The sequence below is a fragment of the Cydia amplana genome, chromosome 27 (genome assembly GCF_948474715.1).
Source record: "Cydia amplana chromosome 27, ilCydAmpl1.1, whole genome shotgun sequence".
NCBI classification, from domain to species: Eukaryota; Metazoa; Arthropoda; class Insecta; order Lepidoptera; family Tortricidae; genus Cydia; species Cydia amplana.
This window is the reverse complement of record NC_086095.1, coordinates 1,909,977-1,923,456: the sequence shown is the minus strand read 5'-3', so window position 1 is coordinate 1,923,456 and position 13,480 is coordinate 1,909,977. Positions and strand designations below refer to the sequence as shown.

The following is a 13,480-nucleotide window of genomic DNA, read 5'->3' as shown; positions in this document are numbered from 1 at the left end:
GCTCGCACAGATTCGCGTCCACCGCATACACCCACCTAGGCCGACCGGCCCTTAATTGCTCTAGGTATTTCACCGCCCGATCGCCTCCCGTTCGCTCTAGTCTAGAATCTCTAGATGGCGGAGCCACAGAAAGATAAGTGGGCCGAGTTCATGACGCACAACCTCAAGCATATAGACAAGAACCCCTTTTCAAATGCGGTGTGGTAAGATAATATTAATTATTATTTTGTGGTGAGCGTTGCGAATTTCAACGCGGAGGAGTTTTGGCCGAAGGGTGTCATTCCGGCGGTTCCGCGGCCGGTTCCCTGACACTTCGTCACTACATAGTATAAAACAAAGTCGCTTCCCGCTGTCTGTCCCTATGTATGCTTAGCAACGGATTTTGATGCGGTTTTTTTTAATAGATACCTAGAGTGATTCAAGGGGAAGGTTTGTGTATAATTTGTTAACCCGTGCGAATCTGGGGCGGGTCGCTAGTCTGTAATAAAGTGTTGATTATCCATAGGTAAATTACAAGCTTTTATTTAGTTTCACCTGTCCTGTTGTCTGTCCGTCTGTCGGTCTGTAATCAAATCTTGCAAGTTAAATTTGATCCACTTCCCGGTTTCCGATTGAACTGAAATTTTGCATACACATGTAAGTCGGGTGAAAATGCAATATTACGGTACCATCGAGCTGATCTGATGATGGAGACAGGAGGTGGCCATAGGAACTCTGTGATGAAACAACGCAACCTAATTGTGTTAGGGGTTTTTAGAATTGTCTCGTTGAGTATTAGTTGTCTGTTGTAAGAAAAGTACAGTCAGCGATAAAGCTTGTACCAAAAATGAAATTTTTGCCAAAAACGCATTGTTCTTAATATCCAGGTACGTGTCGCTGACGCTACACAGGTCCGCTTTCATGAACCAGCTCTACATAATCTTCTTGCATCTCCTGCCTGGAGTGCTGGTCGACGCGTTGGCTGTCTGCCTAGGAAGAAAACCAAAGTGAGTCACTAACTATGTAGCAGGGATGTTGCGAATATCCGCATCCGCATCCGCAACCGCGGAACTTCCGCATTGATTTCAACATCCGCATCTGCATCCGCATCCGCATAAAATCGATGCGGAGCTTATGCGGATGCGGATGTCGAACAAGTTGGTACAGGAACGTCTTAGCGGCGGCGTAAGTGCTAGGTAATTTCGTAATTACCTATAACGAAATCGTCTAGATCCAGAAAAGTCGGCCAAGTTACTGTTTATTAAATATTTTACGTATCGTTTTTTTTAAATAAAAAAATACTAATAAAAATGTAATATTTGACGTTTTCTAAGTACCTAATCTTGACATCCGCATCCGCATCCGCATCCACGGATGTGAGCCTTTAAAAATCCGCATCCGCATCCGCATCCGCGGATGTCAAAAAATCGGCATCCGCAACATCCCTGCTATGTAGGTACAACTATACCAGTGTCCAGTGCTATTTCATCATCATAAACGCGAAAATCTAAACTCGCAAATTGCGGGGATCTTTCTCTGTCACTCTAATTACGCCTTCATTGGAGTAAAAGAGAATGATCCCCGCAATTTGCGAATTTCGGTTATCGCGATAGGCCCTCATGGGTCGGCAAACCGCGGCTCGCGAGCTGCATAAGGCTCTTTGGAGGTAGCGCCCATAAAATTAACCCTTGAGAGTTAAAACACCATTTGCGACTCTTTGGAGCTTCCTAATTCAGATGTCTATCACAACATAGAGAAAAAAATACATAGAGTGCTCACTCCATACATCAGTTTTAGTACCAAAAAGACTATTAGCATCTAGCATCGAGTAGCGGAACTATCAGTACTGCTACTTGACAATAGATGTAGCACCGACCGGAAAGTCTTATGCTGTTGAGATAAGACTTTCCGGTCGGTGCTACATCTATTGTCAAGTAGCAGTACTGATAGTTCCGCTACTCGATGCTAGATGTAGACACTGAAATTAATAGTCTGAACTGATGTATGGAGTGAGCACTCTTGTCTTACTATATTTCTCTATGATCACAATGAAAAACTGAGGGCCTACCGCGAACCACGTTGGACGTGTTGCCTCCCTGTCACACTTACTTACGAATTTACAAGTGCGATAGAGAGGCAACACTTCGAACGTGGTTCGCGGTAGGCCCTCTGAACTGTGATCAATTCTGGATTTGAACCCTATGGTGTGGGCCTCCAAAGAGACCATTATTCGGGGCATCTCTATGGACCAAATCTGTAAAAAAAAACTGTTGTTTTAAAATATCAATAACATTTTCTTATTAATGCAGGATGTTGAAGGTGTATCGCAAGATCCACAAGTTCTCTTCTGTTCTCTCCTACTTCTGTACGCGGGAGATACATTTCTGCAACCGAAATATAAGAAACATGTGGGACAGCACGCCAGATGACGACAAACAGGTAAACAGATAGGGGTCATCCAATTATTACGTCTCACGGTTAGGGCATAGAGAAATATAGTAAGACAAGATTGCTCACTCCATACATCAGTTAGACTATTAATTTCAGTGTCTACATCTAGCATCGAGTAGCGGAACTATCAGTACTGCTACTTGACAATAGATGTAGCACCGACCGGAAAGTCTTATCTCAACAGCATAAGACTTTCTGGTCGGTGCTACATCTATTGTCAAGTAGCAGTACTGATAGTTCCGCTACTCGATGCTAGATGTAGACACTGAAATTAATAGTCTGAACAGATGTATGGAGTGAGCACTCTTGTCTTATTATATTTCTCTATGGTTGCGTGTTCCATTTTCGAAAACTTTTGGCTGTGGCGGCGAAAAATGATTTCATGACACGACAGGCGTGCCTTACGTCATAGAATATGATGGCACACCTATCGTGTCATACGTTAAAAACAGTGATGACACGCCTGTCGTGCCATCCGCACCGAAACGGTGAATTCCGTCGCAATCCAGTGCGGCAAACGCTATATTATAAAAAAGGGTCTTCATTATTCTATTTGGCACCTGAGCGCGGGCTAGTCCAACGCTCAAAAAAACCAGTGTAGGTGCGCTCTCCGATAACGCGCCTTTGTTACGCATCTCGATGACACATTTTAGACTGGTTCTGTAGCGTTCGACTCGCCGGCACTCAGTAACCGAAGTACTGACCACACACATCGTAACAAAATATTTATCCATTAGTTCATTTTGAATCTTATTGCAATTTCCATAGGAGTTGTAATTCAATTACCTGGGTAAAGTGAACGAGCGATTTTTTATGCAGGTGGTTGTGGCACGTGGCACGAGCGGTTTTACTGAACAATAGACAATAGGATAAGCCTTCGGGCTCTACTAGAAAGCTACAAACTATACATAGCGCTGACTAGACGTCAGTCAACCCGACGCTCGGGCAACGCTATTGTATTGTAGGCTCTCTAACAAAAAAAATATTTTCGTCGCGTTGGTGGCAAAGTTTGTTTTACCATCGCGCCTTGAAACCCTCGCAACGCTCAATATTCCACTTTTCGAACCACTCATGCTCGTGGTTCAATTTCGGAATTTTTCGCTGGCTCGGGTATCAATATTAGCACGAGCGGTTAAACAACAACTTTGCTCTCTTGTAAAACAAATACTATTTGATTTTTCAGTTATTCCCGTTCAGTATATCCGAAGTGAGTTGGGAGGAGTATTTCCAGCAGTACCTCATCGGAATCAGGCGATACATGTTCAAGGAGAGCGACGACACGCTGCCGCAAGCGAGGATCAAGTGGAGAAGGTATTTAAAACAAATATTTCCTCGGACAGACTCGGATTCGCGACGTTGCTAAGAAATATTCGCTGTCAACGGGTAAATCTCGGTAGCTCAGTTGGTAGCGGCGGGCTGGTGTCTCGGTGTCGCAAGTTCGAATTTCGGACAAGTTTTCCTTCAGTTTTTAAAGCATCTACGAAGCAGCCTACGAAGAAGGTACTTACTGGGTTCGAATCCTGGTAAAGGCATTAATTTGTATATATGTTTATCACAGATATTTCTTGAGTTAATGTTTTCTAAGTATTTATCTTTATCTGTAAATTATACGCAACAAACAAACACACGAATATTGCATGCCGTTATTCGGCTGTTTTGTCGTGTCCGTAAAAACTATGTAACATCTGTTAACTACCATAATTTACGCAAATAAACGATATCTTATCTTAATAAATGCCATTACCGGGATTCGAACCCGCGACCCCCTGCTTCGTAGGCTGGGTAATTACTGTCAAGGCTAAGGTTTTGTGTGTTTATTGTAATACTGATTTTTGTTTAGCTTCGAAATAAATTAAAAGTGGAAAAATTCACTGTCTTAGGGCTCATATACGGTGGAAATATTCGGTGAATTCGGTACGGTCTTGGTAGCTCAGATGGCAGAGCACTGTACTAGTGATCCAGTGGTCGTGGGTTCAAGTCCCACCCAAGACAGTGAATTTTTCCACTTTTAATTTATTTCGAAGCTTAATAGCATCGTTCGCAGAAGTATCTGCTTAATACAAAATTGATTTTTGTTTGTTTCAGATTATACTACCTGCACCAGTTAGTAAGGCTCATTTTCTCTGCTCTAGCCCTCTACGCTCTATGGTCCATATTAGCAGCACTGTTTTAGAACCAAAGAGTTATTGTTTTACAGTAAAGACGCTAAACACCACACTAGCGTCTTTTGAGCGTCGGTGTCTAGTCAGCGCTATGGAAAATGGCGTCGCTGCGCAGTTGCGCCCACGTTGCGTCGAGCAGCAGCCATAGAGTTGACTAGACGCCGACGCTAGTGTGGGGTGGCTCTAAGTATGTACCATAGAGAAATATAATAAGACAAGAGTGCTCACTCCGTACATCAGTTCAGACTATTAATTTCAGTGTCTACTACGGAACTATCAGTACTGCTACTTGACAATAGATGTAGCACCAACCGGAAAGTCTTATGCTGTTGAGATAAGACTTTCCGGTCGGTGCTACATCTATTGTCAAGTAGCAGTACTGATAGTTCCGCTACTCGATGCTAAATGCTAATAGTCTTTTTGGTACTAAAACTGATGTATGGAGTGAGCAATCTATGTATTTTTTTCTCTATGCCCATACTGACCGATTTAAATGAGACACCATGTATATATATTTTTTTAATATTGCTGTCCCGACGTGCCGGCGGTTAATACCACAGTGCGAGCGGTACAGAAATATAACAGGCGGATCACTGTACGATATTCTTCGTGCCTAGCGTTCTTACTGTAGTGGAGATGTAAAGTGCAAGAAAGAATTGTGGCTCCGAGTTTGACAGTCGAAAGTAAAGAAAAACATACATATACTTGGTCAACCAGATCTTGACAGTAGAAAAAGGTGGCAAATTTGAAAAATGTAGGAACGAAGGGATATCGTCCCATAGAAAATTTGGATTTCGCGCCTTTTTTTACTGACAAGATCTATACATATATATAATCACGCCTATTTCCCGGAGGGGTAGGCAGAGACCACGGATTTCCACTTGCTACGATCCTGACAACCTCTTTCGCTTCCGTTACTAAAGAGAAAAAATTAAAAACTAAAGTTTTCACCATACAAAATTATATTATAGATTTTTTTTTACGCCATACAGCACCATTTAAATCAGCTGTCAAGTACGGGTACATTTTTCTCAAACTTTACACTTTCGCTATTAACCTTTTGGACGCCAATGACCGATATATCCGCACCGTAGGTTCAACGCCAAAGACCGATTAATCGGTCTCATATCACAGAGCAACATAGACCTACGTGCATATGCATAAAGTTCAATTTCAGTTTTGACACTTCGGTGACGTGGCGTCAGCGTGACAGCTTTTGTGTTTGACACGGCGTCGAAAAGGTTAATAGGTAACTCTATAGAAATAAAAAATATGGTAATGTGTACAGATACAATATTATGCATAGGTAGGTATTTTAAAAACTTAAACCGTGTTTTTATGAAAATTGTATAGATTACTTTAAAAACTTATATAATTGAATTGTATTTTTTTGTACCTTATGTTGTTAAACAATATACTAAGCTATTTTGATAAATGTGATTATGTCAAGGTATTTTAAATTTTATAGCAGTTGTTAAAAGGTATGATTTTGTAAATATAGTTAAGAGTACATATATTTTTATATTTTATAAAATACAGCATTTGATTAAGTTACAATTACAATCTACATATAAAGGGTTAAAAATATAAATACACATGTTAATACCAAAATGTTTTTTATTTAACCACTCGACCGTTTAGATAGGTATTTATATATCCATAGCGACCATTTTGACGCCAATAACACGACGGATATATCCGCACCGCAAGTCCAACGCCGAAGACGGATTAATCCGTCACAGACCACAGAGCAACATCGACCTACGTGCATATGCATAAAGTTCAATTTCAGTTTTAACACTTCGGTGACGTGGCGTGTGAGTGACAGCTTTTGTGTTTGACACGGCGTCGAAAAGGTTAGGGCCCGAGGAAACTAGTTAGATAGTTTTTAACAATCATCATCATCATTATCCCAAGTGAAAATAAAACACGAAATTGTCATACATTTTTTTATTAAAAATCAAAAATTTGCACTAAACATACAAGGCTGAAAATACATTTAGAATGGACACAAAATACACAGATAAATAATAAATTAGTTACAAAATTGTGAGAAACGGCTACAAACATATATTTACTTAATACATTAATAATAAAAAAACAGCTATATAAAGCATAATCACTAATCACTCGAAAGAAGCGTAGAATAATCTATGTGCATATGAGATTCCACAAAAGTTGTTAAAACTATGCAAGATTAGGTATAGTAATAATACCAGACTACAGAGATTCATTAATGTTACCATAGATAAATAAGTAAGCATACATCAGTTTTCTTACCAAAACTCGGGTTATTTCGCAGTCGACATCTAGCGTCAAGTAGCAGATTTATCAGTACTGCTACTTGACACTAGATGTCGCGACGAACGAAAAGTCTAAGTGTAAGGCCTGAGTGGACGCTCGCTCGGCGACGCGTGCAGCGTGGCTGTGTGCTCACGCGTGACGTGAGCAGCGTGCACTAAGGCCGCTCCTATACGTGCGCATTTGTTTAACATGCACGCCGCACGCCCCGCCCCGCTGCACGCGCAACAAGAGCGTCCACTCAGGCCTTACACTAATGCTCAACAATTTTCAGCTAATATTATAACCGGAACTCTATTTTCAATCCCTTCTGCTTGGACTACCAAATAAGCCGCGTTTTGGTAAGAAAACTGATGTATGGAGTTAGCACTCTATGCTTACTTATTTCTCTACGATGCTACTGAAATACCATAGAGAAAAAAATACATAGATTGCTCACTCCATACATCAGTTTTAGTACCAAAAAGACTATTAGCATCTAGCATCGAGTAGCGAAACTATCAGTACTGCTACATCTATTGTCAAGTAGCAGTACTGATAGTTCCGCTACTCGATGCTAGATGTAGACACTGAAATTAATAGTCTAACTGATGTATGGAGTGAGCACTCTTGTCTTACTATATTTCTCTATGGAAATACGTACAAAATAACTCATGTCGATAGTAAAAACCTTAAAGTAACATTTGGCAAATAGAGAAAAATCATCTTAATTTAGTTAATTGACCGAGCGTGAGCGAAGGTCTCCGTTTCAGCTTAGTTAAAAATGCTTTCGTATGTCTGGATGGCTTCTACACGTCGCAATTTTCAAACGAAGCTTGTGAAATTTTGTGACCAGCGGCGGTAACGGGGTCGCATTTTTATCGCTTATCACCATGCCTGTCACGTTCTAACAAGTATGTAAGTGCGAAAGTGAAGGGTATACTGACACTTTTGTCTATTCAGTGTTTGGTAATTTTACAAAATGGCGGAGCCATACATTTATTCAGTTTTAAGTTATGCTCGCGAGGTCCAAAGCTCACAGAGCAATTAGTTTAGTTATTTTTAAAAATAAAAAAAATAATTAATGGACAGTTGCACCAATCTGTCTAAACGTACTTTAAAAAAAGTTCTTTAAAAAAATGGCGCCCATTGACCTTTTCGACGACGTGTCAAACACAAAAGCTGTCACGCTGACGCCACGTCACCGAAGTGTCAAAACTGAAATTGAACTTTATGCATATGCACGTAGGTCTATGTTGCTCTGTGGTCTGTGACCGATTAATCGGTCTTTGGCGTTGAACCTACGGTGCGGATATATCGGTCATTGGCGTAAAAACGGTTAAATGTATAATCGCTAAGACAATGTATAAAGACGTATTTTTCTCTATTTGCCATAAAAAGTCTTTAAATTGGATGGAATCAATCAAATTCAAAATCAGTCAAATTTATGTAAATCTAAAGCTTCTAGTTACATCTTTTATAAAAATAATACAAAATGAGAATTTCCCTCTACTTAAAAAAACTAGATTACGAAATATACAATATATAAAGAACAATGTTTGAATTCATTATATAAATTAAAACAGGAATGGTATTTTGGAAGAATCTGTACCTATTTCATATCTACGATAAGATAATTATCTATACGCAAAATATAAGTGGCAAAAAATACTAAATGTACTAGTTAAAAAATAATTTTGGTAGTACAAAAATCACATACTTTCTTACTGAACAATAATTGAATATTTCACTCCGTTGTACAAAAACTACTATTCACTTATTACTTATAATAAACATAGTATAATTAATAATTTTAGAAAATATGATTTGTGAAATCTTATTTTTGTTTTACGCCACATGACCCTATCATATTATAGTATAAAAACAATAATATGTAACACCTTATTATAACCATGGTTTATGCATAAAATAAATGAAATGAAATGAAATACTTGGGTGAATCAACTTTTTCTTGTCACTCGCTGCCATGGTTACGTTCTCCTGGGTCACTCTTTAAAACCTGATTTTTAGGCATTTATATTCACCAAACACGCTTTTTTGTGATACTTATAAACCCTTTCCATTGAGGGTCGTCTACCAAGCGTGTCAGAAGGTGGTGTACAATGTCTTCTAACAAACTATGCTACTATTGTCTCTTGGCTGACCGGACAGAATAACAATAAGAAATAGTTGATATACCCACTTAAGGCCGTTATTATATCATATTATTTTACTTTCATTTTGAAATCCTAAAAGTTCTTTAGAGACCGACTAAGCTAAATCATCCTGTGTGTGCAAGTCTGGTGTTGTCATTATAACGTAATTTTTCAAAGAAATTCGTATTTATGGTATCACTGCCACACTCAGCCCGTGCACAGTTAGCTTGGTCGGACGTTACTAAACATTATTTAGAGGTACGTGTATTTACTATAGGGACCGTGAACGTTGAAGGGCCTGCCATCTTGTGGCCTGAATCGGAAACATAAACAAGTGCCAAAGCAAGTCCTGCCATCTACCGTTCTCGTACGTTTTCTTGTGTATAGTAAGTTCTGCCATCTTGTGGGCTACATCGGAAGCGTAAACTTCACATTTACGCCTCGCGCCAAAAATCTGACGGCTCCTGTGCTGCCCCCTACAGTTCATGCACGCTCCCTATAAGCTTTTATATAAATGCGTGTATACCTATAGTACGAGGGGTATTCAAAATATTCTCGGTATGAGAATGAAAACAAACAAGTACGAAAAGTTTGATATTTTTATTTTTCAATATACTCCCCCCCTATGTTCATACACTTAAAAGATCGATCAATTATTTTTTTTAATCCCTCGTAAAAATATTTTTTATCTTTCGTGTAAAAATGCTCCTCCACTGCCGCCTTCAATGCTTCATCGTCAGAAAATTTATTTCCACGCAGATCCTTTTTAAGATTGGGGAGCAAAAAGAAGTCGCTGGGGGCTAAGTCCGGACTATACGGTGGGTGAGTAACAGTTTTAAACCCACGTTCAACAATAGCTGCCTTGGCAATATGAGCAGTATGGACGGGGGCGTTGTCATGCAGAAGCAGAATACCTTTGGTTAACTTTCCTCGCCTCTTTTCTTTAATTACATCCTTTAATTGACGTAGAATGTTAGCGTAGTACTGTCCTGTGATATTTACACCTTTTTCTTTATAATCGATTAGTAATACTCCTTCACAATCCCAAAATATCGTGGCCATGACCTTGCCAGCTGAAGGGATGACCTTGAACTTCTTGGGATGAGCTGAACCCTTAATGTGCCACTGCATGGACTCTTGTTTACTCTCTGGGTCATAATGATGAACCCAGGTTTCATCTCCAGTAACTATTCTTTGCAGCACCTCATCAGGATTTTCACCGCACAGGTCAATAAAATCGGAACAACAAGCTACACGCATGTCTTTTTGAAGCCGAGTCAGCATTCGCGGAACCCATCTTGCACTTACTTTTGACATATTAAGATGGTCATGTATAATATCATGTACGGTACCAATAGAGAGATTGGTTACTTGTGCTATAGATTTTACCTTCACTCGACCATCTTCCAATATAAGTTTTTCCACTTTATCAATATTTTCTTGTGAAGTAGCTACTACAGGCCGGCCAGGTCTAGGGTCATCTTCAATACTCTCCCTTCCGCGTTTAAACTCGCTTGACCACTTTTGAATGGTAGATAAAGAAGGAGCAGACTCACGGTAAACACAATCCATTTCCTCTTTTATGGTTTTTTGATTTTTACCCTGTTTTGTCAAGAATTTTATCACGCATCGATGTTCTAATTTAGTTAACATTGTCAATTCGCACAGGATGTTCATGTTTGTTCAGCAATTGCAGAAAAACAAAAGACTATCTCGGTTCGAATTATACTTTTTTTTAATGTCAATGAATAAACCTTAGCGGCCAGTAACGAAAGAAATTTTAGAAGAGGTCGTAAGATATCAATACCGAGAATATTTTGAACGCCCCTCGTACATGTCAGTAAAGTGCTATAGGCAAGTCAACTAGACTTAATAGTACAAAAATGGTGTCAAGTGACAATTGTCAACTGACATTGAGTTGTACAGATGTAGTGAATAATTGTTTTCCATCGTATTTTCTCGGGAAAGTTCGTTTTGTCATGCTACTTCAGTCAACGTCAGTACTTTTAGTCAGTAATTTTATTGACTTTCCTCTAGTCTATTGTACTCAGTGCTATATTTGTCTACGTTCTTCATCAATTCTCATCTACTCAAAGGTTAACTGGAAGAAATCCCTTAAAGGGATAAGTTCGCCTTTGTACTGCCTATCCTGTGCCATAAATTTGTGTTTTGTGTTTGTACAATAAAGAGTTTATACATACATACATACATACTTTTTGTACCGAGACTGACTGAAATAGCAAGACATGTTCGTGCGTTTCCGTGAAAATACGATGGAAAATAATTATGCACTACATCTGGCATTGATGTGTAGATGTTACTTTGTAAACAAGGTCTTGACAAAGCCTAATTTCTAAATAAGGTCAATGTGGCTAATTCCGTCATAGGGTCTATTCCGTCCACGAGCGTATATATTTTTTTTTTTTATAGGAAAAACACCATCCGCTTTTGATTGCCTGAAACTAAAAGCAATCGCTGCTTTGTCGATGAAATTATAAATTTTGGTTCGTTGCTCGAGAAAAACGTTAGTAGACGGAATAGTCCCTATGACCATAGATAAAAAAATACATAGAGTGCTCACTCCATACATCAGTTTTAGTACCAAAAAGACTATTAGCATCTAGCATCGAGTAGCGGAACTATCAGTACTGCTACTTGACAATAGATCTAGCATCGACCGGAAAGTCTTATGCTGTTGAGATAAGACTTTCCGGTCGGTGCTACATCTATTGTCAAGTAGCAGTACTGATAGTTCCGCTACTCGATGCTAGATGTAGACACTGAAATTAATAGTCTGAACTAATGTATGGAGTGAGCACTCTTATCTTACTTATTTCTCTATGCTATGACGGAATTATCCACGTTGATGTTACTTTGTAAACAACAAGGTCTTGACAAGGCCTAATTTCTAAATACTTATGTATATAGTGTTTCCAACTTTTACTAAGATTTATAACTGAAATTTATTATTTTTATTAATTTGTGATCACTGTTCAATACAAATACATAAGCACAACCATTATTACATCTAAAATGGTATATAAATAAAATAAATAAATAAATAAATATTGGGGGACACTTACACAGATCAACCTAGCCCCAAACTAAGCAAAGCTTGTACTATGGGTACTAGGCGACGATATACATACTTATATAGATAAATACATACTTATATACATAGAAAACATCCATGACTCCGGAACAAATATTAGTGTTTATCACACAAATAAATGCCCTTAATATTTACTGCTGACAGTACTTGGTCCATAGATAAAATATCTTTGCATTTGGTATATTATTTAGTTTATTTTACGATCATGAGTTTATAATTAAATTTAAATTAGCTACCAATTGTGATGTATCGTCATTCTTAATAATACAGTGTGGTTTTGTTATCACTGATCAAACTGAGGGGGGGGGGGAACCCGGACTAATCCCAATACGGGCCTAGTTTGCCCTCTGGGTTGGAAGGTCAGATGGCAGTCGCTCTCGTAAAAACTAGTGCCCACGCCAATTACTGGGATTAGTTGCCAAGCGGACCCCAGGCTCCCGTGAGCCGTGGCAAAATGCCGGGACAACGTGAGGATGATGATGAAACTCTGAGGGGTTATGTAGGTCATACCATAGAGAAAAAAATACATAGATTGCTCACTCCATACATCAGTTTTAGTACCAAAAAGACTATTAGCATCTAGCATCGAGTAGCGGAACTATCAGTACTGCTACTTGACAATAGACGTAGCAGTACTGATAGTTCCGCTACTCGATGCTAGATGTAGACACTGAAATGAATAGTATGAACGGATGTATGGAGTGAGCACTCTTGTCTTACTATATTTCTTTATGGTCATACTGAACAACTTTTACTATGTGGCCAACCCCGAAATCGCGAAAAAAAATCAGCTATTCTATACTTACAAAAAAACAACAACATTGACTCTGATTCACCGAAATGTATGAGACGGCAGAATAGGGTATTTGACTAGTCAAATCAGTTTCTTTTTTCGAACTGTCAAAACGATTTTGCTACTGTGGAATTTATATGAAACACTAGCATGTGACGTCACAATCAAATTACCTACTGTTTATAGTTTTATACGGGATTTAAAATAGAAATTGTGTCCAAAAATAACTGTGTCTACATTTCTTTATTAATCTGGTGCTTTATTTCATGCATGGTGTAAAATAATTTATTTTAAATACAGTCAAATACCCTATTTAACCTTTTTCTGAAATGCGTTTGACCCTTCACTACATAGTATAAAACAAAGTCGCTTCCCGCTGTCTGTCTGTCCCTATGTATGCTTAGATCTTTAAAACTACGCAACGGATTTTGATGCGGTTTTTTTTATAGATAGAGTGATTCAAGAGGAAGGTTTATGTATAATTTGTTAACCCGTGCGAAGCCGGGGCGGGTCGCTAGTAACTTATAAAGAATTATTGTTTCTTGGT

General features: G+C 38.8%; 1 protein-coding gene across 1 annotated transcript in view; it reads left to right on the top strand.

Moving 5' to 3' along the window:
* Positions 1-4,615, top strand: part of LOC134660522 (fatty acyl-CoA reductase wat-like) — a 28,490-nt gene extending 23,875 nt beyond the window's left edge. Inside the window, exons 11-14 of the mRNA XM_063516296.1 lie at positions 867-986; positions 2,289-2,418; positions 3,614-3,741; positions 4,516-4,615. Coding sequence (XP_063372366.1) covers positions 867-986; positions 2,289-2,418; positions 3,614-3,741; positions 4,516-4,603 — 466 coding nt within the window. The 3' untranslated portion in view covers positions 4,604-4,615. The remainder of the gene's footprint in view (positions 1-866; positions 987-2,288; positions 2,419-3,613; positions 3,742-4,515) is intronic.
* The last annotated feature ends 8,865 nt before the right edge of the window (positions 4,616-13,480 follow it).